Source organism: Anthonomus grandis, chromosome 12 (assembly GCF_022605725.1).
Source record: "Anthonomus grandis grandis chromosome 12, icAntGran1.3, whole genome shotgun sequence".
NCBI lineage: Eukaryota > Metazoa > Arthropoda > Insecta > Coleoptera > Curculionidae > Anthonomus > Anthonomus grandis.
Genome location: NC_065557.1, coordinates 30,087,248 through 30,115,099, shown reverse-complemented (window position 1 = coordinate 30,115,099; position 27,852 = coordinate 30,087,248). Strand labels below are relative to the sequence as shown.

The 27,852-nt window shown below is 33.6% G+C and overlaps 1 protein-coding gene across 1 annotated transcript; it reads left to right on the top strand.

Annotated features, from left to right (window-relative positions):
- Positions 1-1,631: 1,631 nt before the first annotated feature.
- On the top strand, positions 1,632-26,187 carry LOC126742849 (uncharacterized). The gene is made up of 6 exons (XM_050449656.1): positions 1,632-2,144; positions 2,738-2,894; positions 2,930-3,118; positions 5,599-5,794; positions 7,948-8,164; positions 26,053-26,187. The coding sequence occupies exons 1-6, from the start codon at positions 1,632-1,634 to the stop codon at positions 26,185-26,187; spliced, it is 1,407 nt and encodes a 468-aa protein (XP_050305613.1).
- Positions 26,188-27,852: the final 1,665 nt, after the last annotated feature.

The following is a 27,852-nucleotide window of genomic DNA, read 5'->3' as shown; positions in this document are numbered from 1 at the left end:
AAGCACAGTTCTACGAGCTTTTGTGTTCAATATTGTCAAACGAAGATAATTTATTAAAAAACATTTTAAATTTTATTTTATTAATATAAAAATCACTTAAAAATATTCGTTCGGTATACCAGGTCATTTACCCACAAATTGTGTAAGTAACAATTTCCTGATTGCATGATGAAATAACCAAGTCATTTCCATCGTAAAAAGATTGCAAAAGTACTTTGTCGACAGAACGATGGTTTGGAAAAAACCGGAAATTCTGCTGACAAAGAAAATTAACACTAGGGTACGACGAACGAAATTTGGGGGGAGTTACGACCGGGTCTCGGGCAAGAGGAGGTAACCGAAAGCAGTGCGGAAAAGCTTTGTGAAATGTTTGCTCCAAGAATAATAATAATGTAAGTACAACATTTTATCATATCGAAGAAGATCACAATTATTGTCACTTTATTAAGTTACGTAACATTACTTTCACTTTAATTATAGAATATATTTTGTTTCAATGCTAAAGCGTACCTTAAGGTCCCAGTTACATACAATGTATGTTACCGTCACACGGCCTTGTCCTAGACCGGGCCAACCCCCGGTGTGACATATGGTGGAGGCGCCGTCCCTTTTTCCTTTTTTTAGCGAGACATGTTAGTTTTTTTTTTTTACTATACAGTTTAGACATAAAGTGGAGGCACAGTTTATTTTCTTTTCTATACAGTATGATTAAAAATTTAATTAAGATCTTTTATTTTTATTTTTGATTTGCGACATAAAGAGGAAATGACAGAATTAATAATTTTAAAAAATAATTTAGAGATATAAAATTTAATACAATAATATACAATAATTGCGGTCTTCGACATTAAGGTCTATTTTATTTTATTTTTTTTGACATACTTCAGTAGATATATCAAATATATGTGAATATAGGTGATACTTTAAATTTAAGTTTTTTTTTAATTCAGCGAATTTTATTATTCCACTTATTATTTATTTTATTTATTTATTTTTTTTTAAATAATAATAATGGGTTGCCATATTAGTAAAGAAACCGTGCAATCCAAAATTAATCGAACAGAGCAATATATCATAAAATTAAAAATATACAAATAAATGTGGTTATACTGTAAACGCTAATGAACGAAGACGGGATTGTAACCCGCAGTAAAATAAGAATAAAAGTCGAAAAACCAGGTCCCTTAGATTTTTCAAATATTTCCGAATTTAACCCCAAGCACCAAAGCTCGAGTGCTAATGTATTTGCTCCGGCAGTGTCATTAAAAAGGACACCACCAAATTCAGCGAAAGTTTGTGGTAGCCAATTTACATTTGATTTGCCATTACACAAAACAGGTAACACAAAAAGCAGTTCTCCACTAAACCAAACACCGAGATCCTCGACACCCAGACCTACACCTACAAAATCAAACGATATTTTAAATTTAAAATAATCAAACAAAATAACACATTTTCAAGAGCCAAACCCAGATTTTGACTCACAAGAAGATACACTAGTCCAAGACACATCAACACTAAACACGACTTCAGAAGAAGTTCAATCCACGAACACAACTTTAATTCCTGTAGAAAATAGCCAAATTCAAGTAACAGCACACACAAATACACCGAAACACCCTAACACTAAAATGGCAAATACAGCTCTAGCTGAGACAAAAAATCCAGTTACTCCGAAATTCATAACCCCACCCTTTTTCGATCCAAGCTTAGACTTGCCAATAATATTTTTATCAAAATACGAAAAAACCGCTTTAAATAATGGTTGGAATGACGCATACAAAATATCATATTTAGGTAATTTCTTAGAATCACCGGCAAATTTTTGGTATAGGGACTATTCAAGTAACGAAAGAAATAAACCCAAAACCTGGGAAGAAATTAAAGAGGACTTTATAAGGGAGTACAGTGGGGACCAACCACTAAGAAAAATAAAGTTCAGACTAAATACAAGAAAACAAGCGGAAAACGAAGACATTAAAAAATATTATTATGATATAGTTTCGTTATGCCATGAAGTTGATCCAAAAATGACATTCGAAACCTTCAGGGATTATTTTGAAAAAGGCCTGCACCCATCGTACTATGAAACGTACTACCTAATGAGTTCAAACGAGTTAGACCACCAACAGCTCAAAACACTAGTCCTAAAACTAAGTGAAATAAGAGAAAGAGCTTTGGTTAACCAAATGACATCACAAACGTCATTATTAAGCATAAGTGGAGAAAGGTCAGGAAGTACCAATAGTAAACCACTAGAAGGAACAAGCTACGAAAACAAAAATCAAGGGTGCTCTAGGCAAACGGGAAGGCCAAACTACTATACAAACCAACACTATAATTGGAATAGCACGCGGTATAATGAAAACCAAAACATAGCAATTAGACCTTATTATAATGGAAACCAGAATACAGGAAATAAGTTTTATTACAATGAAAACCAAAACGTAGGGAATAGGCCCTATTACAGAGGAAACCAAACTTCATCATATAGAGGGTCAAGAGGGCCAAGAGGCAACACTAGACAATATAGGGGGAATCATAAACAAAATTTTAATGCAAGAAATACAAGGTACAGGGAAAGAGACAACAGCCTGCCAAGGTCACCATATAGATCAAGACAAGGCAACGGTCTCCCAAATACAAGAAGCAGAGATGGCAGACCACGGTGTACTACATGCAATCGCATTGGGCACTACTCATGCGAAAACGAAAACAGGAATGTCAGATTTTCAAGGGAGTCGTCCCCAAACGAAGCCGGACGACTCCACTAGAAAGGGCCGAAGGAGTCGTCCTATACTCAGGGGCCAAAGCGCACCAAATTTTAAGTGTTAACGGTTTAATTAATAAGGTAAACAAAATAGATATAATTTTAGATACAGGATCGAGTCAATGTGTAGTAAACAGTACCTTAGCAAGGGAAATTGAGCCCTTAGATTTCGAAAAAAATTTAATTGCAGCAGGCGGAGAAAAATCAGGACGCTAGGTACTTCAAGAGTCGATATTAGGATAGGAGAGCTGGCTGGACACGTAATGGTATTCGTGGTAGACAACCTCTCAAAGCCTTTAATACTGGGCACTGATTTCCTATCAAAAACACAAGCTAACATAGACTACGGTAGGGAAACAGTCACCCTAAGAAAGGGAAACATCGAGACGACAGTTAAATTCCAACATGCGAGATGTCAGGCAGGAACGGGAGCGACGATAGAACTCGAATTGCCACTGTGTTCATTAACGAAAAAATTAGCAACAACCAGCTATAAAATAAGCGCAAAAGAAGACTACACCTTAAGACCAAATATCGAGACTCAAGTACAATTAACAACAAACTATAACCACAACAAGCAATGGTTCAACCTGAATTGCAAAAAGGCAGTAAACACTAAAAACGCAGCATATCGCAAATGGCGTCAAAATCCTTCTGCCGAAAATTGGAGGAACTTTTTAACCTCCAGAAATAGCTGCAAGCGAATTATTGATGAATGCAAAGAGAGTCATAACAACAGGATCAAAAACAAATTGCTAAACTGCCCAAATGGAACAAGATCTTTCTGGTCGGTATCGAAAGCCGTTAGTCAAGGATTTGCAAAGTCGGCCTTGCCACCCCTAACAGCAGATGATGGTTCTATCGCGGTAACAGCAAGGGAAAAAGCCAACTTACTGGGTAAACTCTTCGCGTCCAATTCTACTCTGCACTCGCAAGGCAAAACACCGCCATATTTGCCAAGGGTGAATTCATCGATGGGAGAAATTTCGTTTCCCCAACGAATTATAAATAAAATTCTTAAAAGCGTAGACTCCAACAAAGCTTCTGGACCCGATGGAATTCCAGCCCTAGTACTAAAACGTTGTGCAGACGAATTGACTCCTCCCTTATGTAGATTGTTCACGGCATCGTATAAACAGGGCTCATTTCCAACAAGCTGGAAAACTGCTCAAGTGCAAGCTGTACCCAAAAAGGGTAAAAAGACGATGCCGTCCAATTACCGCCCGATTGCACTAGTTCCAGTAATATCGAAGATTATGGAGAAAGCAGTCAACCAACAACTGTTAAGATATCTGGAATCATCTGGACTAATAAGCGATCATCAATACGGCTTTCGAAAGCTTAGATCCACCGGCGATCTTCTGGCTTACATCACACACTTGTGGACGGAGGCCATGGAGAAGCACGGCGAGTCCCGCTCAGTCGCTCTTGACATTTCCAAGGCATTTGACAGAGTGTGGCATGAGGGACTACTAACCAAGCTCTCCTCAATCGGCATACAAAACTCATTATTAAATTGGATCAAAAGTTTTCTTGAACAACGAACAATCCAAGTAGCCGTCGATGGACACCTCTCCGACAAATTTAACATTAACGCTGGAGTCCCTCAAGGATGCATTCTATCCCCCACCCTTTTCTTGATATATATTAACGATTTGCTAGGAACCACTGTTAATCCAATCTACAGCTTTGCGGACGATAGCACACTTATTTCCACATTTAAGTCCGCCAAACCAACGACAGCCGCAACTTCTCAGAATCTTAGGCAGCAACAAGTAGCTTCAATCAACAACGATATTAGAGCAATCTTGGAGTGGGGCGGTAACAATCTGGTCAATTTTAACGCTAAAAAAACGCAGGCTGCAGTATTTACGATGAAGACTAATAACGTTGATGGCCCGGAGCTGGTTATGGCAGGGAAAATATTGCCAATGAATTCATCTTTACATCTTCTAGGAGTCGAAGTCACCAACAGTGTGTCCTGGCATGACCACGTTGCCGAGATCGCTAGGGCAGCTTCCAAAAAACTCGGAGTGCTTTTCAAAACGAAAAAACTGTATACACCAGAACAGCTGCTGACTCTTTATAAGGCTCAAATACGCCCTTCCCTCGAGTATTGCTCGCATGTCTGGAGCTCTGCACCCAAGCATAGCTTAAAGCTGCTAGATTCTATACAGAAGAGAGCTATTCGTCTTATCGACAAACCAGAACTGACAAAGAGTCTGAATAGTCTGGAGCACAGGAGAAAGGTGGCTGATCTCTGTTTATTCTACCGTTATTATCACGGTAAGTGCTCCTCTGAGCTGGCAGGCCTGATTCCACCCAGGGCTGTTCCGGCAAGAAGGACGCGTCTAGCAGTTGCGGCTCATCTACATCGAGTCCACCTGCCTACCCCAAGGACGTCGCTGTATCGGGACTCATTCATCTGGAGAACATCCTCTTTGTGGAACGGGCTTCCACCTCACATATTTCCCGACGCATACAACCTGCAGCAATTCAAGATAAATGCCCACAAATATCTTCGCGCAAGCACCACTCCAAGAGTGACATAGGACTTTCCTCTTGTGCTTGTGTATACCATAAAAAAAAAAAAAAAAAAAAAACACCCCGGAAGAAATATTGGGTATGGATTTTACACAAAATGACGCATTTTTAATCCCAAGGGGGATGATTTGTATTTCAACACCGCATTTTGTCGAAAACAGCTTGGTAATGAATGTCGTAACAAGGCAAGCCCACCCAATAAAAATACTTAAAGGTATGACACTGGGGTATATAAAAAAAACCCTGTATGTACAAGCTGGTAGACTCCTCAATGCTCTACATAGAGAAAGACGAAAGGGAAGAAGAGCAAGTGACATTGGCCGACCACAAAATCAGCCATATCCGAGACACCCATATAAAAGCACAGCTTATGGAACTCCTCGAAGAATTTGAGGACGTATTTTCTAAATCTCCAAAGTATATGGGACAAACGGACTTGGTAGAACACGACATAGACATAGGGGATTCACAGCCGATAAAGTAAAAGGCATATAGGGTCTCCCAAAAAGAGAGAGAGATTATAGACCAACAAATTAAAGAAATGGCAAAACATAACGTGATTCGCCCTAGTCAGTCAGCATGGTCAAGCCCTGTAGTTCTCGTAAAGAAAAAATCCGGAGAAACAAGATTTTGTGTAGACTACAGAAAACTAAATGAATGCACCCAAAAAGTTAATTGGCCAATACCAAATATAGACGACATCATGACTTACTTAGGAAAAGCCAAACATTTTACTACCTTGACATGTTCTCAGGATTCTGGCAGGTCAAAATCACAGAAAAAGCAAAACAATATACAGCATTTCAGGCACAAGGCCACGGTCTTTGGGAATTTAATTACATGAGTTTTGGACTATGTAACGCACCGGCCACGTTCCAAAAACTAGCAGACAAAGTATTCGAGGACCTAAAATGGAAAGAAATACTAGTATATATAGATGACGTCATAATATTTTCTGAAACCCTAGAAGAACACCTTAAAAAACTAAGAAAAGTATTTATGCGACTTAGGCAGGCCGGACTTACGCTAAAACCCAGCAAATGTGAGTACCTAAAAGAAAAGATTAATATTCTAGGATACACGGTTTCTAGCGAGGGCATTCAACCAGACGAAAATAAAGTAGTAACAATAAAAAAGTTCCCAACCCCTAAGACAGTAAAAGATGTACAGAGCTTTTTGGAACTCTGCAACTACTACCGAAAATTTATTAACAATTTTTCAAGTATAGCCCACCCACTAGACAAAGTGACACGAAAAGACATTGGGTTTATTTGAAACGAAGAGCAACAAGAAGCATTTGAAACCCTAAAAGGAAAGCTTGTAACAACACCCGTTTTAGCCCATTTCAATCCAGAAAAATCTAGCGAGCTCAGAGTAGACGCCTGTGGAAATGGCATTGGAGCCATCTTACTCCAAGAGGACGACGAACAAAAATTACACCCCATAGCATACGCCAGCAGAAGTCTCTCAAAGGCTGAAAAGAATTACACCATCACAGAACTAGAAGGACTAGCAGCTATATGGGCATTGACATATTTGAGGCATTTAATATATGGAAAGCCCGTTAAAATAATCACCGATCATCACGCACTCTGTTGGTTGAAGTCATTAAAGGACCCAACAGGTAGGCTGGCGAGATGGTCGATAAAACTGTCGGCATTCGAATATACTATCATCCACAAGAGCGGGGTATTCCATAAGGACGCTGATTGCTTAAGCAGGTACCCAGTACTACAACCAACAACCGATATAATAGGCGACATAGACGAGACCCCCACATTTTTATTACAATCCGACGACATTGGCAAACTACAAAGAGAGGATAAGCAACTTAATACACTAATAAAGGCATTATTACACCCAGACAGCGTGTCAATTGGAGAAAGGAGACGAGCCAAGAATTATAGGTTAGAAGAGCAGGTTCTTTATAAGGTAAATTTAAGCTCAGACGGCAGGACAAAACTCCTAGTAGTACCAAAATCCCTAATTGGAGAAATAATGTACTCTAATCACTCAGAGCCCTTAAGCGGACACCTCGGTACGGCCAAGACACTGCATAAAATTAAACAAAGATTTTATTGGGAAGGACTACAGAAAGATGTAGAAAAATTTATTAAGGGGTGTCGTGACTGTCAAGCAAGGAAAGGACAACAAAATAAAAAAACCAATTGGCCTGTTGCATCCTATACTCGTAGGAACACCTTTTGAGAAAGTGGGTATAGACCTACTAGGACCTTTTAGAAAAAGCAGCAACGGAAAAACAATGATCATAGTAGCAACAGACTATGCTACACGCTGGGCAGAAACCGAGGCCCTCCCTAGCGGAAAAGCAGGGCCCGTAGCCAGATTTATACTAGAAAAAATAATAACACGACACGGTGCACCAAAGCATTTTTTAAGCGACAGGGGTAAAGTTTTCCAGTCAGAAATAGTACGAGAACTTTTAAAAAGAATGGGCACAGCTAGTCAGTTCACGACTGCTTACCACCCTTCGACTAACGGTCTAACAGAACGGCTCAATAAAACTCTAGCGGATATGATTGCCATGTATACCAATACCAACCAAACAAATTGGGACCAGTATTTACCCCATGTGACATTTGCTTACAATACATCGAAATAAACACTACAAGGTTTTCACCTTTTATGCTGGTATACGGCAGAGAACCCATCTTACCGATCGAAGCAACCCTAATGCCGCCTCCCAACCCCCAGGACAGTAGTGAAATAAGAGATAAAGCACTACTATTAAGGAATTTGGCAGTGCAGAATATCCAGAGGAGGCAGGGTATCGATAAACTACGCTACGACACCAAACATAGACATATAGAATACGCCGTAGGAGACCAGGTGAAAGTATTCACCCCTATAAGAAAAGTGGGGAGAAGCGAAAAACTACTTTTAAAATGGTTCGGTCCATACTATATAACTAAGAAGACTTCAGACGTAGATTACGAAATTCAAAAGGGTTCAAATAAAAACGCGAAAAGAGATATAGTTCATGTCAGTAGAATACTCCCTTATAACGACCCCTGGACCCCAGACGCGACCCCAAATGTACAATAATCGCCATAAAAATCGAAAAATTCTGTAATGTAAATACGTGACATATATAAATTTATATATATAGTACCTCTTATAGATTCTTTTTTTTACGGTACATGTTCTATATTACAAAATATATACGAACATTTTTTTTTCTTTTCTTAATGGATTCTGTAAACAGGAGATACAACTCAACTTATTTATTACATTATTTTTAGCATCTAAGATAAATATCATGCTAATCATAAATATCATGACCGCATTACAATATGCAAAATAATCAAAAATAACATATTACTACAAATTAAAGAACCTAAGACTATAGTCGGTTAATTAGTAACTTAAGGTGTACAAAGCGAAACCCTACACACTTCCTGACGACATACCTTATTTTTAATTCGTAGCAATATATAGTTATAAAAGCAAAAAACGCTAAATGTTTATTATAATAAGTATAAGGAGTATATATAATGGATATATAGATATAAATAGATAAAAAGTTTATTTTCATGTAATACGATAAGCTCATATCTTGGAAAATATTATTTCATTATATGCATGAATATTATAGTATTGTTACATACGGTTAGATTAGGTTTGATGTGAGTGGGACACCTGGTCTATATTGACTCACTCCTAAGTTTATTACATATAACTAATATATAGGTTAATTCATAGACAAAGGGAATAACATTCATATTTTAAATGAAATAAATAAATAAAGAAATTAAATACGTATGTATATAAACGTAAATATATACTAAGTGTAATAAACTCAAAGTAATCAATAGTTATATTAAATTAACTTTAAATAAGTAGATAAATATTGATAAGTTTAGATACGTAAAGAAACAAATATACATAGAGTACAAAATGTAATGTAACGCAAAATACCTTACAAGTTAATTTGAGATAATACGGACGACATAGGCTATAATAAATTACTTTATAAATCCCTTAGAATGGTAGGATATATAAAGAACACTATTTAAAAAAAAAATATTTTAATGCTATAATTAGGTTAATCACTATGGTGCTAAATCAGGCGCAGAACATGAAGGAAGAACAAGATTACAGAGTTGAGGTAAGCGCGGGAGCTTATTGGAAACCACTCCCGCGACAAGAATCTATGAAGCTACAGTACCATTGACATATGAAACGGAATGGACCGAGGATACCGATGACCACACGATGGATGTAGGAAATCTGAAATGCAGCCAATTGCAAACGAACGAATGCTTCGTAATAAATAGTATAAATGGACTAAATAAAGCATTCTTCAAAGAATTAACTTTACTTAACGAACACTGGGGCATAGCACCACTAAGAAACAACGAACCATCTAAGAGAGAGAAAAGGTCTGTAGACTTTATAGGCTCAGGATTATCATGGTGTTGCGGAGTGGCAACATTGCAAAAACTAAATATGGTCGAAAACTCAGATGACGAGATCAGGAAAAGGCTAGACACAATGTCACAAGGACTGTCCGATACCGTAAAACAAATGAGCGAAAACTCCAAACACTTTCAAGACTATGAGAAATTAGTCGCAGCAACGTTCTTGGATACGGAGCTAAGGATAAAGAGCATAGAGAGGTTCACTAAACAACTGGAAAATAAGGTGGCAAACACGACAAACGAACAGGAATTACTAATAATGACAAACCTCTATAACGGATATCTAAACCTAAAAAGGATGGTATTACTAGTAAGGACTCTCAGGAGACAAGCTATCGTAAATTCATGTAGACACCATAAAATACCGGCGGAAATTGTCAACCCGCAAGTCCTAAAAAAGGATCTGGAGGATTTTGAGTCAAAAATTGCAAATTCAGAACAAGGACTGGCCATCCCTACATCTGAACTAGCAGCATACTTCGAAATGCCCATATGTGACTGTTCCTTTACAAAATCAAGTATATATGTTCACATAAAAATTCCAATAATTAAGAAAAACAGAAATTGGCAACTACTAGAGTTAATAACCACACCCTTTGCTTGGTATAACCAGACCTGTATTATACGCCTCCAACCGCTATACATTGCAGTGTCCAAAAACGGAAATAACGAGGGCGACTTAAGACAGATATCGGGGACAGGCCTACATGAATGTAAGCCATACCAAAATAAATTATGCTATTTACCCAGATTCTCAGCAGACATCCTACAAGGGCCTGAATGTGCGAAAATCCTATATCAAGGGGCAACAGTAAAAGAAGTAAGCCAATACTGCCCAATGGACTGCCACTCAGCAACATCGATGACAATATCCGAAATTAAAGACGAAACTTATGTCATTACCCACCCGAAACAGGACATGACCATCTCTTGTGATAAAAGTAAGCCTCAGAAATTAGACACGACATTAGCACGTCAAGGCTCTATCAAAATTTTCCTCCCATGCAAATGCCACCAGGAACGCAGAAGGCAATGCAGTTATTATACCTGAAAATTTCCCTTGTCCAGAAAACATCACTACCAATGCAATAGTAACCCACATAATACCTGCAACCTGGTCAAATCTAAATTCCTATATCCTCAATCCCAACATTATTAGTACCCCACCACTCTACAAAAACATTTCCGAATGCCTAAATACAAATTGGACACTAGAGATACCCCATCTTAACCTCACATCCAGCGGTAACACCTTAAAAAATATTCTAAAATCAGTAGAGAAAAACTATCCAAATGTAATCACTTATATATATGTGTGGTATGGTGATACACATAGCTTTCACGGGGACTCATTTTTTCTAATTTGGAATATAACTATTTCAATCTTGGTAGCGTACATCCTAATTAAACAAAATAGAATAGCAATAGTAGCGGCAGTTCCATAAATACGTGGAGAAATAGACTGTCATGAAAAAAGCCCCTCAACAAGTGTTAATCACGAGGCTCTCTATATAATAATTTACACTTCATGTTTACTTTTCCTTCTATTCTTATTTACTTATATTTTATATATAACGCTCAGATACTTCAAAAACAAACCAAAAAATTCAACTACAACCCAAAATCCCATGTCCATTAGAAGTGCAAAAACATTTGACGAAACAATATTATACCCAATCCCCGACCCAGACAATGACCCCGAACCGAGCGTCGAACCAAACGCCATGTCAAGGTTCAGGCTAGATATAAAAAATAGTGCTAGCCTTTTATCACTGGTAAAAAAGTAGATGCTAGAATTAAATAACTCGAAAGTAAATATGTATGTTTTGGGGCAAAATGTTCTTTAATTATTGCACAGATGGTATCCTCTAAAGGGTCGTTTGGTAAAAATATATAGGTTCTTACTTTATCAAAAATATTTTCTTTCTCTATTTTGAGTTGATTGTTATTGCTGTATCGAAAAACTAATTGATTTTTATATACATTTAATGGTTTTTTGACGCAAGGTGCTCCTAGAATAGGGTTTTGTGAGCTAGAATGTATAGTTTCTAAGTCGTCTTTGTCTTCGTCTATTTCTTTTTGTTGTTCTTGTTTAAAGTGAGTTGGTTCGGTTGGTAGTGTAGTTTGAAAAGCTGGTCTTAAAAGGATATCAGATATTATATTAATTTTAGGTTTTGAGTTTGCATCTAAGTTATTCAATATTTCGTCCAATTCGGAATTTGAAATTTGCGGTAGTTCGTCCGAGTCATAGTTAGGGAAGATTGATTCTTCGTCGTCTTGATCATTTTGGTCCACTGCATTTATTTGTACTCTGGATAGGGCATCGGCATTTGTGTTGCTTTGACCTTTTTTATAAACTATTTCGTAATCGAACTCTTGCAACTTAAGCCTCCACCGGACTAATTTTGAATTTGGTTCCTTGATTGAAAAGAGCCATTGGAGTGGTTTATGATCAGTAATCACTTTAAATTTTGTCCCGAAAAGATATGGGCGGAAGTATTGGGTAGCCCATACTATAGCTAGTAATTCTTTTTCTATAGTACTATAATTAGTTTCTGCAGGATTCAGGGGTCGAGATGCGTAAGCGATAGGGAGGTCGTTTCCTATGGGCCCTTGAGATAAAATTGCACCAATTGCATATTTCGATGTCGATCGGTTGTCAAATTAAATGGTTTGGAAAAGTCGGGGTGTTGGAGTATTGGATCTTTAGTAATAATTTTCTTGCAAGTTTCGAAACAATTTACGAATTCTGGACTATGTACAACTGTTTTATTCTTTTTTAGGCAATTAGTCATAGGTTTGGTTAAGTGAGCAAAGTTTTTAATGAATTTCCTATAATAACCTACTAGCCCAAGGAAAGATTTAATTTCTTTAGGGTTTTTCGGGATAGGGAATTTTTTTTTGGCCTCTATTTTCTTTGGATTTGGCTTAATGCCGTCTGTAGTTACGACATGTCCTAAAAATTCTACAGTTTTTGCGAGAAATTCGCATTTATCCAATTGAATTTTTAGATTGTGTTCTTGCAATCTTTTGAACACTTTTGTTAAATTTGAAATATGTTCCTGAAGGGAAGTGGAAAATATGATTATGTCGTCCATGTATACAAGGCATATTACTCCTATAAGGTCTTTTAAGACTTCGTCCATTACCCTTTGGAATGTTGCGGGCGCATTTTTGAGCCCAAATGGCATTCGGATAAACTCATAATGTCCGTTTTCGACATTAAACGCGGTTTTTTGGATAGAATTTGGATAAACCTCGATTTGGTGAAAACCGGACGCTAAGTCTATTGTCGTAAAATATTGGCTTCTACCTAATTTGTCGAGTATGTCCGAAATGTTGGGTATAGGATATCCGTCACTTATAGTTTTGTCATTTAGTTTTCTATAGTCCGTAACTATGCGCCATTTTTGTTTACCTGAGGCATCCATTTTTTTTGGGACTATCCAAACAGGGGCGGACCAGGGGCTGGATGAGGGTCTGATGATCCCATCCTCTAACATTTTTGAAATTTGTTTCTTTACTTCAGCTTTATGAATGTAAGGGTATCTATAGGTCTTTGTGTGGATTGGTATTTCATCCGTAGTTTTTATTTCATGTTTAACATGGTTGGTAAATGTAAGTTTATCGTATGAATTACGTGGTCGATAAGACGAAAACTCTTTTTAAAAAATAATTTTATTAAGTAGTTTAACAATCAACTTTACAGAAAGAAATATCTCTAATCTTAATTTACATCTATTTATAATAGTGAATAAACAATAGAAAAATACTAATGCTAGCTAAGCTAAATAAATGCATAGTAAGTAGAATGGGGATACATAACTCCTCCACCCTTAGAGAAAAGCATACCCTTTAGGGTGTGATTTTATAAAACCTAAAGGATACAAATACAATATAAAATTAACAATATTTATACAATTATTTCATTTTCATTAATTTTAGGTTTCTGTTTATTCTTTTGTAAAAATACAAATAATGATTTTCCTATAAAGAAAATACATATCAAAATAATGATTAAATACAGTAAAATGGTCCAAAAGCTAATTGATTCAAAATTAACAGGGTCTTTAATGTCTTTTAAATATCTTTTTTGTTCTTAAATTGCTGTAGAAAGCTTCTTTGTTTCTTCAAGATTTATTGTATTTAAATCCAATGTAGGGAGGTTGGATATTTTTCCTTTATCGTGAAAGTGAGAGCTTAAATTTAGCTTTGGACGTGATATATCGTCATAATTGAGTTGACTTGGCTTATAAGTTTTTAGGATGAATGACTTAATTTGGATAATGCATTTATTAGTGGCTTCTATTAAGTAAGAACCATAAAGTAATACATTGTCTTTGGAATTTGGGCATGATACTGGAACGATTAATTTATCTGGAACAGTTATTAACCATTTTCCATCTATAATTCTGGTTACTTGAACATCTTGAAGTTCTATGCAGAAAGGGCGACATGTTGTCGCATTTTGTTGATATTTAATTAGCTGAACAGCACAAGGAGGATCTTTGCTAATATAGGCAGCATGCGTGTCTTTACATAAATACTCATAGGGTTGTAACTCTGTACACAATTTATCCATATAAGAATACTTTCTATCACTAAGCGCAAGGAATGGTTTTTGGGGTAAGTTTAGGAAAAATTGATTTTGGCGATCAGGAATAGGTAAAGGATACAATAATGATAAACATCTGATTCGACCAATGGTAATTCTAATATAAAGGTAATAATTGCGCCTTTTGAATAAGATTTAATTTCAATGATTTTTTCAAAATTTAAAATATTTTCAATATTAACTGGTATTGGCAAACTATCAATTGTTAATTGATTTTTAAATTCATTTATTTCTTTTATTAATTCAATTAGATTAATGATTGAATTATGTAGTGTGTTCAGTTTAGCGAAAGATATAGCTACTTCTGTTTTTTCAATTATATCATAAATTATTTGATATATCATTGATATTTGATTAATTATTAAATGTAATCCAAGATATTGATTACTGTTTGTTTGGTTAAGTGGTACTTCTTTAATTGTCCTTTCTAATTGTAAAATACGATTTTTTAATATATATTGATTTGCAAAAACATTTGATATGACGTTTTGAAATTCATTTATTGATTTTTCTAATAAGGTTGCTTGATTAATTGAAGCTTCTTTTAATTTGTTTTGATTTTCTTTTAATTGATTTATTAAATTATCATATTTTTCTGCATCATTTTGATCAAGATTTCCAGTGATTACTTTGATTAAAGAGCCAAGAGGGTTGAAAATACCTCGTTTTTGTTTTTCAATATGTATATTTGGGTTAATTTATCTAATACTATTTTCAATTCGTTTTTCATAAGCAAATAATGGTAACAATGTATTTTCATATTCTCTCATATACATGAAATCAGTATTTAAAGCATTAATTAAAATGTTTGCATGATTTTTTAAAGTATTAAATTGTTTTATAATAGGGGTTAAATCTTGAATTTGAATTAAGGACCAATAATTAGTAATTAATTTTGTTGTACCTAATTTGTATGGTAGTAGTCCAGGATTATCATTTAAATCATGGAATTTTACTCCGCTTGCATTGATGTAGATGATTCCGATCCATCTGCAACAAGGGGCATTATTTTAACTTCATTTATGTGAATAACTTCTTTTCTATTATTATTTGGATTTTGAATTTCAATTTCATTATTTTCTAATATTTGTGTTAATAAAAATGGACCTTTAAATCTTGGTTTAAGTTTACCAAGTCTTTTTTCTTGTTTTTTATATACTTGACATCCTACCTGTGGATTTTCAGATTTTCGGTTTTTGTTATGTTTTTCTATTAATTTTTCTTTTAGATTAATTGTGTCATTTTTTATTTTTTGATATAATGTATTAGTTTTAATTCGATGTGAGTTTATATATTCTGAATAAATATGTGCGGGCATTAATTTCATAGGATCTTGCGTATCTGTATGTCCTAGAATTAATTCAAATGGTGTAAAATTTGTACTAGAATGTATGGTACTATTATAAGCAATAACTGCATATGGCATTAAAGATACAATGTCTTCGTTTTTGTCTTTTTCTTTCAAAATTCTAATATGTTCGATTAGAGTTGAATTTAATCTTTCCACTGGGCTGTTTGATTCATGGTGTTGTTGTTGTTGTAAAATGTATTTTAATATTATGTGATTCTAATAATTCTTTTACAGTTTGATTTTTAAATTCAGATCCATTATCTGAAATAATTGTCTTAGGGATACCACAGAATGAAAAATATTGTAATAAAGTTTGAACTACTGAAATAGCTGTTCCAAAATAGGGTAAGGCTTGACCATACTTTGAAAATTTATCAATTAAAACAAGGAATTTTTCATTTCCTATTAAAAGGGTATCTATATGAATGATTTCAAATGGTTTTGAAGGAGTTTCAGTAATTAGTAATGGAACATTTGGTGGTCTTCTATTATATTTGGATCTTTGACAAATTTCACAATTGTCAATATATTTTACAATATTATTTTTCATTGATTTCCAATAGTAGCTTAATTTTATTCGAGTTAGAGTTTCTTGAATTCCACGATGATTGGTTTTGCCTTCATGCAGTGGCGAAGCGTACGAGTAGACAAGGTAGACACTGTCTACCCAAAATTATCCAGTTATTTGTCATTAATTTATTACGTAATTATTTCATGTAATTGTTGAATTACAATTAAAAAAAAATTAACACAGAACGTAGTCGTTCCTTACTATTATTATATAATATCTAAACGGCTATAATATCTATCTATCTATAATATCTGAGGCGCGCCCCGCCTGACGCACCAATTAAAATAAAAATGCAGGGCTGACACACAATTATTGTATGCGATCCCCAGAAAGACACATTGATATTTGTCTTCTGAAATTTAGAGCAATTAATCGAACCATATACGCATCAAGCAGGTGGCAGAGGTCCGGCCGCATCAGCATTCTGCCTATTACGTATGCAAAATTTACTCGCGGGAAAGACATTCGAGCTTTTGTCTATCGAAGTCGACCAGCTATTTTATTATGCTGTTGAGGGTTATTGTTTATGGACACGCTTGATCTGGTCGGCCGCAATACATCTTACAGGTTTTTTTAGTGGTTATTTATGAACGACTGTTCGATATTGGCAATTGTATTTTAGTTGTGTTTTTATTTGTCTTTAATTAATTTTAAAATAATGGATATTATGGATTTATAAGTTATAGTTATACCTATGTTGTGTTTTCTGTAAGCAGTATTTATTTTTATTTATCTATCTTTTTATGCTAGGAGTAATTATTTTTTTCTTTTTTATATCACTACATAATTTTTCTCTTTGAGTTAATATTTCATGTGCTTTCATTCTCTATTTCATTAAAATGAATAATATTGAATACAATTTTTTTTCTAATTAACGATTTTTATTGTTTGTCTACCCGAAAAAAAAGTTCACGCTTCGCCACTGCCTTCATGAGAAAATTGAATAATTTGATTTCTTTCATTAGGTTTAACGTTATTTATTAGTTTGTTACATTCAACTAATTTTAATTCATTAAAATGGTTACTTAAAACTTGTTGGAAAAGTGGACGTAAGTCTTGTGATAAAAAGTGTATATAGTTAGTTTTATTTGACATATAGTCTCTAATAAAATTGAAAATAGCATGTTCATTAGCAGGAATTGTTGCATAAATAATTTTTTTATCATCAACATTTTCAGATTCGCATTTTACGTATGCATCATATGGGGATTTTTTTACAATAAACTGATTATTTTTATTATTAATTATCTCGTCTAATAGAGGAATTTCTTTTAAAGTTTCATTGACATTTGTACTATGTATAGTATTAGAAGTATAATCGTTATCAGGAGGTCTTAATTGGATATTTTGAAGTATTTTAATTTTTGGACTTCTCCTTGAAGTTGAAGGGAGTTCTTCTAATTCTTTTAAGGTTTTAGAAATATCTTCATCATTTAGTTCATTTGGATTAAAGTTTTCTGTACCAAGATTTTGCAAGAATTCGTCGATATCATCTGAAATTTCTCCAGGATTATTGTAAAGAGATTGTGTTTCTAAAGCATTAATTTGAATTCGAGATAATGCATCAGCGTTTGTATTTTGCTTACCGTTTTTATAAATAATTTCATATTCATATTCTTCTAATTTTAATCTCCATCTCATAAGTTTAGAGTTGGGTTCTTTTAAATTAAATAACCATACTAGAGGTCTATGATCAGTATAGATAGTAAATTTCTTTCCATAAAGATAAGGTCGAAAATATTTACAAGCCCATATAATGGCTAATAATTCTTTCTCTATGGTTGAATACTTTTGTTCAGTTTCGTTTAGAGTTCTTGATGCATATGCTACAGGATGATCATTTGGGGGTATATCTTGAGATAATACTGCGCCAATAGCATAATTTGATGCGTCAGTAGTTAATACAAATGATTTAGTAAAATCTGGATATTTTAAGATTGGTGCATTAATTAATAAATTTTTTAAGTGATTAAAGGATTGTAGAAAAGAAGGTGTATGTTTTACTTGAGCGTTTTTCTTTAAACATAATGTTAAGGGTTTAGAGATTTTAGCAAAGTCTTTAATGAATCTGCGGTAATAACCGGCTAGTCCTAAGAATGATTTAATTTCTTTTTGCGTTTTGGGGATTGGAAAGTTTTTTTACAACTTTGATTTTGTCTTCATTAAGTTTAACACCATCTTGAGTAATTAAATGTCCTAAATAATTGACTTCAGTACGTAAAAATTCTGATTTATCAAGTTGTATTTTAAAATTTGATTGTCTAAATCGTTCAAAAATTAATTTTAACCTTTCAATATGTTCCTGTAACGAAGTACTATATATTATAACATCATCTAAATATACACAACAGATTTCGTTTTGTAAACCTCTTAAAACATTGTTCATAACGCGTTGAAATGTTGCTGGTGAATTTTTTTAATCCAAAAGGCATTCTTTTGAATTCAAAATGTCCAGTGTCAGTTGAATATGCAGTTTTATGAATATCATTAGGATTCATTTCAATTTGATGAAATCCATTTGCGAGATCTAACGTAGTGAAATATTGTGCTTTACCTAACTTATCAAGAATATCAGAAATGTTAGGAAGTGGAAATTTATCATCAATGGTTTTTAAATTTAATTTCCGATAATCAATAACTATTCTCCATTTCTTTTTACCACTTGCATCTAATTTTTTTGGTACTATCCATATTGGACTAGAATAGGGTGAATTTGAGTGTTGAATTATGTTATTGTTTAACATTTTATTAATTTGTGTTTTAACTTCTGTTTTATGAATTTCTGGATATCTATAACTTTTAGTAAAAATTGGTGAATCATCAGTAAGGTTTATTTTATGTTTAACTTGATTAGTAAATGTTAAAGGTATGTCTTCTGAATAGAAAATATCTCTATATTCATAACAGAGTTTACGAATGGCATTATATTCTTCTTGATTACAATGATTTAATCTTAAATTTTTTAAATTAGCTTTTAATTTATTATCAATTTCAGGATTAATTGTTAAGTAGGTTTCCATTTTTTCAATAAAATTGTTTTCTGTTTCTTTAATAATATCAACGTTAAAAGGTTTTGAAACTTCTAATTGAATAGGAAATTCTTGTGTATTGGTTATAATTGTTGTTGTATAATAATTTTCTACTGTAACAAGAGCTTCTGGCATTTCTGCTCCATTGAAATTTTTATAACTTAATATGCCTATGCCATCTTTTTGATTCACTGGTAATTTAACCTTTTGCGACATTCGAGGTTGTAAGATAATGAATTTTGTTGTATCTGCAAGGACGCGTTTAGGGTTATCTGCTTTGTTTGCTGTATCGAATTTTAAAGGCAAGGTTACAGTGGGTGTTTCTAAGGTTGAATTTTTAAAATTAATTATGGCATTTATATCCATAAAGAAATTTATACCTAGTAAACCATCGAATTTTTCTGAAAAATTGAATAAATAAAATTTATGATTTTTGTTAATATTAAAACATGGGAAAATTGGAATATCAACCACTTCATGATGAATTGAAGTTCCATGTGCAGTTTTAACTGTAAAATATTCATTAAAAATATTATTTGGATAAACATTATAAGCAATTGAGGGTTTGATAAAACTTTTACCACTGCCAGTATCTATTAAAAAAGTTGCGTTTAATTCTGGTATATTTAGTATTGGTAAATTAGTAGCTATGTGAGTATTAAGAAATACTATATCTGTTCTTTGGAGTTCAGGACCAACGAAAAATTTTCATGTTCATCATTATCTTGCTCATTTATTATATTATTCTCATTTAAATTTTCTTGTGAATGTTTTTCAAAGAAATATTGATTATAATCAAAATTAGGGTCATAATTCTTGAATGGGTCATAAATTTCTTGATCATTATTTTGTGAGAATTCTTCCTCATTTAATTCGACATTATGATTGAAAATTTGATTTGATCTTTGGATAGATCGTATTCTAGAATTTGAAGAGGATGTATCCATTGGTTCAGGGATATCATTTCTGTTATTATTATTAAATGTTCTAAAATTATTATTTTGATGTTGATACATTGTGTTAGGTATAAATCTATTTTGTTGTTGTTGATATTGCATAGAGTTTGGCTGTCTAAAGTTATTATTTTGATTATTAAATCTTTGATAATTATTATAATTATTCATGTTTCTAGCTAAACGATTAAAAGAATCATTATAGCTTAAAGGTAAAATAACTGGTTTATTAATTTTATTTTGAGAGTTTGAAGAATTATTATTATTTTTATATTGATTATTATTAATATTTAAATTATTTGCTCTATTTTTAAATTGTAAAAAGTTTTCTTCTTCTTTAACGAATGAAAGTGCTTGTTCTAATGAGTCTGGGTTTTTTAATCTAACTATTAATTGCATATGATAATTAAGATTATTTATAAAAGTTTTTAGACATAAATCATCATATTGAGTAATTTTAAGTAATTTTATTTCTGCTGTTGTATTAGAGCTATTAATTTTAGTAAACAATAAAGAACTAGCATCTTGTAATTTTTGTCCAAAAGAAGCTGGATTTTCATTTCTATCCATTTTCATATTAACTATATCTTGAACTAAACAATCTTCTGATCTTTGATCTGAAAAGGTAACTATGAGAACATCTTTAATTTTTTGCCAAGAATCTAATTCTGTTCGAGGAGCTACTAATTCAGCTGCTCTGCCTATTAGTTTTCCTATTATTGTGTCAAAAAGGCAAATGTTAATAGGGTGATTAGGTTCTGTACGATTTTGATGATTAGTAAGAAAATGTTCACATGAAGAAATAAATCTATTTAAAGTTTTTGAATTTCCATCATAGCTTGGAATATTATCAGCTTGATAACGTATCAATTGATAATTTGGTTGTGCCATTTTAAAAGGTTTTAATTTTAAACTATCAAAAAGTTCTACTAAGCTATCTAAATAAGTATCTTCCAGTTTTTTGGAGTTAAATATTAAATAGAAATAAATATATAAAATTCAAATCAGATATTATATCAATAAATAAGGATATTTGGAAAAATAAAGGATTACTTACAATGAAAGTAACAGTGCTTTTAACATGGATTCTTAATTATGGAATTTGGCGATTTTTGTCCTCCTTCCGTGCCAATAGGGCTCTGGACGATTCTGTTCACGGTCCCCTGGTCAGTTCTTAAGCTATGGACTCTAGGCGATGTAGTCCCGTTGTCCGTACTAATAGGGCTCTGGACGATGCTTGTTCTCGGTCCCCTAGTCGTGAGTTAATTCTTAGTTGACTCGTCTTATGGACACCTCGTTGATTCGATAGGCTTGTTTTTCATTGTTAAAACAAACGATCGGACGACTTTTTCGGCATACTTTTGTATTCTCCTACTTTCGACACGAACTTTTTTAGCCTATCCTACCGACTGCGCCAATTACGTGGTCGATAAGACGAAAACTCTTTTTAAAAAATAATTTTATTAAGTAGTTTAACAATCAACTTTACAGAAAGAACTAACTCTAATCTTAATTTACATCTATTTATAATAGTGAATAAACAATAGAAAAATACTAATGCTAGCTAAGCTAAATAAATGCATAGTAAGTAGAATGGGGATACATAACTTATGGTTTGTATGAGATATCTGGGAATTCTGAAATAAGTTTCTTTAATTCGTATTTTTCTTCTTTATTGAGGTGTTGTGATCTTATTAAAGAGAAATTATCATTATTTTTAATTTCTGAAGAAATAATATTCAATTCGACAGCATTTTCTGTTTTATGGTGTTTTGTTTCTGTTAATGGTGTATCTAAAAGTTGTTCCATATTAAAAATGTCGAAGTCATTTGATTTAAAGTTTTGGGTCTTTTGTCTAATTGAGTCAGGGTAAAAGTGTACTATAATACTTTCGTCTGTCAGGTTTTTCATTTCTAAATGAACGCTTTGATTTTTTACTTTTAGTAAACAAGGTGGAATTTCAATGGTTCCATTGTTTAAGTGGGGCATAAAAATTTCCTCATTTTCCTGTAAGTCTGTATTAATTTTTTTTAAAACTGTTGAATTAGGTGGAATTTCTATTTTTTGGAGGTTGAAATCATTTCTATAGAAAATTGGAATTTTACAAGAATTGTTTACTAGGCAACGATTATTGAGATCTATATTTAATTTAAGTTTTCTCAAATCGCTTAAACCTAATATACCGTCAAAGTATTCATGAAAATTATACAAAATGAATTCTAAATGTTCGTTTAAATTAAATTCTTTTAGTAAGGGAATACAAGCTTTATTTTTTGTTTTTGTGTTACCAGTACAGGTGACCAAGGTGTGGTTTGAATTAAAAATTTTATGTGGGAAATTTTGTTCAGCTACAATGGGTCTTAGCAGTGATGTGTGACATCCTGTATCTATTAATAATTTTAGGGGAGGGTTTTTTAATTCTATATATGGAAGTGAGTTGACTTGAAAACTATTTAAACTATATGCGGGTTTTCCGAGGCTGTTTCCCAAAAATTTTGATGTTCGTTTAACGCCTGGTTTTCCGAACAATGATAAAATTCGGGATCGTAGTCTGTGTTGTTACTGTAGGCGTAGTCATGGTCTGGGTACATGTTATAACTGTCTTCGTAGTTGCAATTATAATAGGTGTCAAAATTGTTGTGGGGTTGAATCTGATTTATTTGGTTTTGTTGAGGTCTGGGGCTTTTTTCGTTTGTAAGTTCATTATCTATATTAGTTACTTCTGTAAAAACGAGGAGATTTCTATGGGGATTTTCAACAAAGGGGTTTCTCTGTTGGTTTTCGAAATGGTTTCTTCTGGAGTTTCGTGTTTATGAAGAAGGAATTCTACTTGTTGTTAACATTGGAACCGGTTTTTCTGTGGGTTTGTGAGAGTTTTCGGGTGAAAACACATTTTTTGGTTCGCCAAACACTTGTCTATTTGTTGGGAAGTGGGTATTTACTGGTCTGGGTTGTATTGGGACAGGTTGGCTTGGAAATTGAGGTGTCGAAGAAAAAGTTTGGGAAAAAGAATTTTGAGGGAAGTTTTGTCTAATTGGGATAAAATTTGGCTGAGTAGAAAAAATATTTTGGTAGTTCGAAATATGTTGTGGATTAGAGTGGTGTCCTTGGTTTGGGTTAGACCTATTGTGAAAATTATCAAACCTAGGCCTTAGAGAATGTTGAGGGGGTATCGGCCTATTATAACTTGATCTAGAAAAAATTTGTTGTTGAATAAGGCTATGATTGAATACGAGCTTATTTGCGTCTTCCAAGGAAGAGGGATTATGGATCATTAAAATGGTTCTAAGTTCGCTAGGGACATTAGCAAGGAGTACAGTTATAGCTGTGGCTTCAGCTTGTTCTTGTAGTGCCTGTTTTGTTCCTACCGATAATGATACGTCTGCTTGGGTCTTAATACAGATTTTGGAAAGTATTAATTTAAGTCTGTCTATAAATTCTAGAGGGGATTCATTCTTATTTCTACATAAAAAGTTTAATTATTGTAATAATACATGTCTATCAGTTTTATCGCCGAATTTGAGTCTTAAAGCGTTTTTTATGTCGCTCCAAGATTTTAAATCTGGTCGACATAAAAGAAAATCGCCAGCTTCGTCTATAATTTTGCATGTAATTGAAGCAAGTACAAACTCCTTAAGACTTTCGTCATTTGTATTTGCTCCGTATCTATTAAAAAAAGTATCTACGCTGTTAATAAAATATTCTAAATGCTCTCGTCGACCTGTGAATGGTCTGATTGTGTGAGCAATTTCTTTTGCGGCGGTGAGAGACATTGTTATTGTAGTATTTTCTACTAAATTTAAATTAGAGAGCCTATCAACTAATGAATCGATATTCATAAAGGTTTTACTTTTCCACTAAATTTTACTGCGATATCGAAAATAAAATTTTGGAAAAATAAAGGTTAAAAAGAAAAAATAATAACAATATACACACAATTTTACAAAATAAAAATTAAAAAAAAATGGAAGGGAATGTATCACTTACAGTTTGCTGTCCGGGTGATTCTTCCTGCCTTGTCAATCGTGGAAATTTTGCCGAGGTTGAATCTCGGATTAACAGTTTAAACTGAAAACTGCTCTGGTTTCAGGAACGTTGATTTTCCAAACGCAATGCACTTTTCCAAGATCCTACCGACAACCGCGCCAATTAAATAACTCGAAAGTAAATAATTGTAAAAAAAACTATTTATTTAACAATCGAGTACAAAATACGACTTATACTAAAGTGACTACGTACAGTACGAATATCAATTAGCAAGTGACAGTAAAGGGTCTTAGGTTCTACTTAAATATTAATTATAATATAAATATGTAAACAAGTAAGCACATTATGTCCTTAGCATATCTTATCTAAGGGTCTAAGGGTTGATGATTGACGATGTGGCTTGTGAGTCACATAACTCTAGCATAGAACGCATCGAAATAGAATAATTACTTATTATTTTACGCAAGCTTGCATATAGTTAGTATATACTGGGGCCCCTCTGAAGATGATACATTTCACCATGTTATTTAAGCCTTAATTGCAGTCATGACAATCTAAACAATTTAAGGATAAATATCATAATAATTTGCAAATCACATCAGAAAACGTATAAATAATTTTGATTTACGCGCGTATATACATATTCGAAATGAAATTTATTGAAATAATAATATATTGAAATGAGATGATAATGGGGAAATATTATAAATATATCGCCGGTAGGCGAGGGACAGCGAGCCTAAGGCACATAAATATTTAATTCTGCTAAAAAGAAAACATATTATTAAAAATAATGTAAAAGAAAGGGTCTAATTAATAATCTATAAAAGTTAAAAAGACATACATAAATAAAAGTTATTTAGAAGAGAAGGGATAAACAATTAATAAATAAAAAATATATTTTTTTTGGGTTTTCTATAAATAAAACACTTTGTTATCTAAACTCGAAATACAAGAAACTTCAAAAGATCTGAGACAAAGGAAAATTAATAAAATTTGATTATGAGTCAAATTATCCTAAAATATATAATACAAAAATTGCGAGGAAGTCAACAATTTCTCAAGATATAATATAAAGAGTTAACATGAAATCAAAATGATTAATAATAAAACCATTAAGCACCATATAATAGCACATACTTACACTTTGTTCTTTCTTTACATGTAAACATACCATGAGATGCCACACGTACAAATTCGACCTGAACAGAAAATAAGGGTACGCTCCTACCAGAACCACAGAAAGTAGCCGATGGAACCAGAACGAGAGCCAAACAGGAACACCTCACATCCGCGCACTGCCTTGTTGTCAGTCCTGACCATCCCAACCGCAGACAGGGTGATGCCAGAGCCATGGCCATCCCAGGACAAGCTAAGTTACCACTGCGCCAATGGTCAAAGTCCAGACTTGCCCGAACTCACGACGCTACCAGCAGCGGGTTGAAGTGTTCAACCTATGATCCTACGAATCATGGATTCAGCTGAAGATACGGCAGGGGCCATCCGTAAAACACAGTAAGCTTATGGGATAGCTCACTGGAAATGGTCAAGAAGGGACAAAACAAAAACCAAAAGTTTTGTCACGCCACAGCAGCTGCAATGCAGGAGTCTCTGCCTACAGGTTCCAGGAAACCGACGGCGTTGAAGGACTGGTACAAAACAAGGGAGAAGTCAGGCATACAAGAGGGTGTCATGTGATGTCGCAAGGGTTGCCAACGGACGAATGGAGGCGTCAAACCCGTAGGCGTTCCAGACGAGGAGTCAGACATACATGGGTGAAGGTGTCCTAGGACGACACATGGAGGCGTCAAACCTGTAGGCGTTCCAGACGAGGGGCAGGCGACAACGCTATGAACGTCGCCGCGTCGCCACCTTATGGACCGGACCCGGATGCTGAAGACATTTTGTGTTCAGAGACTACGTAGTGAAGTTATATTTATATTTTGTGGTAAAAGACTTAAAAAATGTGGACATCAAAAGCGATAGTTACTTTAATTGTAGTTAAAATTTAATGAATAATTAGGGTTCAGCTCTAATTAATTATATGTTATTTAGGTACATTGTTGTTCTGATCTTACTAATTGTAAAAATTTTTTTTTTTCTTCTGGGTCTTTTTTGATCATGATTTCGATTGTTAACAATAAAGCTGGAGACCAGCTTTTCTATGCCCGGGGGATATGTCAAACGAAGATAATTTATTAAAAAACATTTTAAATTTTATTTTGTTAATATAAAAATCACTTAAAAATATTCGTTCGGTATACCAGGTCATTTACCCACAAATTGTGTAAGTAACAATTTCCTGATTGCATGATGAAATAACCAAGTCATTTCCATCGTAAAAAGATTGCAAAAGTACTTTGTCGACAGAACGATGGTTTGGAAAAACCCGGAAATTCTGCTGACAAAGAAAATTAACACCAGGGTACGACGAACGAAATTTGGGGGAGTTACGACCGGGTCTCGGGCAAGAAGAGGTAACCGAAAGCAGTGCGGAAAAGCTTTGTGAAATGTTTGCTCCAAGAATAATAATAATGTAAGTACAACATTTTATCATATCGAAGAAGATCACAATTATTGTCACTTTATTAAGTTACGTAACATTACTTTCACTTTAACTATAGAATTCGCTACATATTCCCATGTATTTAAATTATTAATCCTGTTATGTCGATCTTAGTTTATCTCTTGTCAAATTAGCTCTTTTATTTGGGTAACTCCACTTAAATCGTTATAATTATATTTTGCTGTCAATATAAGGTATTTAGTAAATTATATATTTTGTTTCAATGCTAAAGCGTACCTTAAGGTCCCAGTTACATACAATGTATGTAACCGTCACACGGCCTTGTCCTAAACCGGGCCAACCCCCGGTGTGACAATATCAAATTAGACCCATGCATAATAAATCCTGATTAATTAATTTTCATTTAGAATACTTTAGTTTTTTAAGGTGGTAGAAAAGCGGTCTTACTTTTTAAACAAGATGTTTATTTGATGATTCCTTTGAAGAATGCAATAATTGTTAATGCCAAGATAACTTTTAAAATTTGGTTTTTGAAGATTTATGTCTTTAAGATAAATTAATTTTCATTATTTGAACGTGGGATAGTTCTATCCACGTTGAACTAAATGCTATGCATTTTATTTTTTTGAGATTTATAGTTTAACGATATTTCATCAAATTTCTTTTTTATTAAACTTGATCTAGCGAACTTATTTCAGCCAACTCCTCCACCCCTTGTAATGAATCCCTCCCATACAGGCAAACTGCATCATCTGCAAATGATGAATCGGAAAATCATTAACATACTCGTATAATAAGAGAGTACCGTGTTCTGCGGAACCGACACCGTTAAGTATCTCTACCGGATCTCTTTGTGACTTTTCAATGCTTACTACTTACTTTCTATTCAAAAGGTACTTTTAAATAGGTTTTTGGTACTTCCTCCAGTCCTCGAGAGAAGCGAATAGAATTTTGTAGTCTATGGTGGCAAGGGCCTTGTACAAATGCAAGAAATTTTAATTATAGCCGTTTTATTGTTTAATTTTCGGTAAATATTAACTGTTTCCTTTTATTATTTTATTCA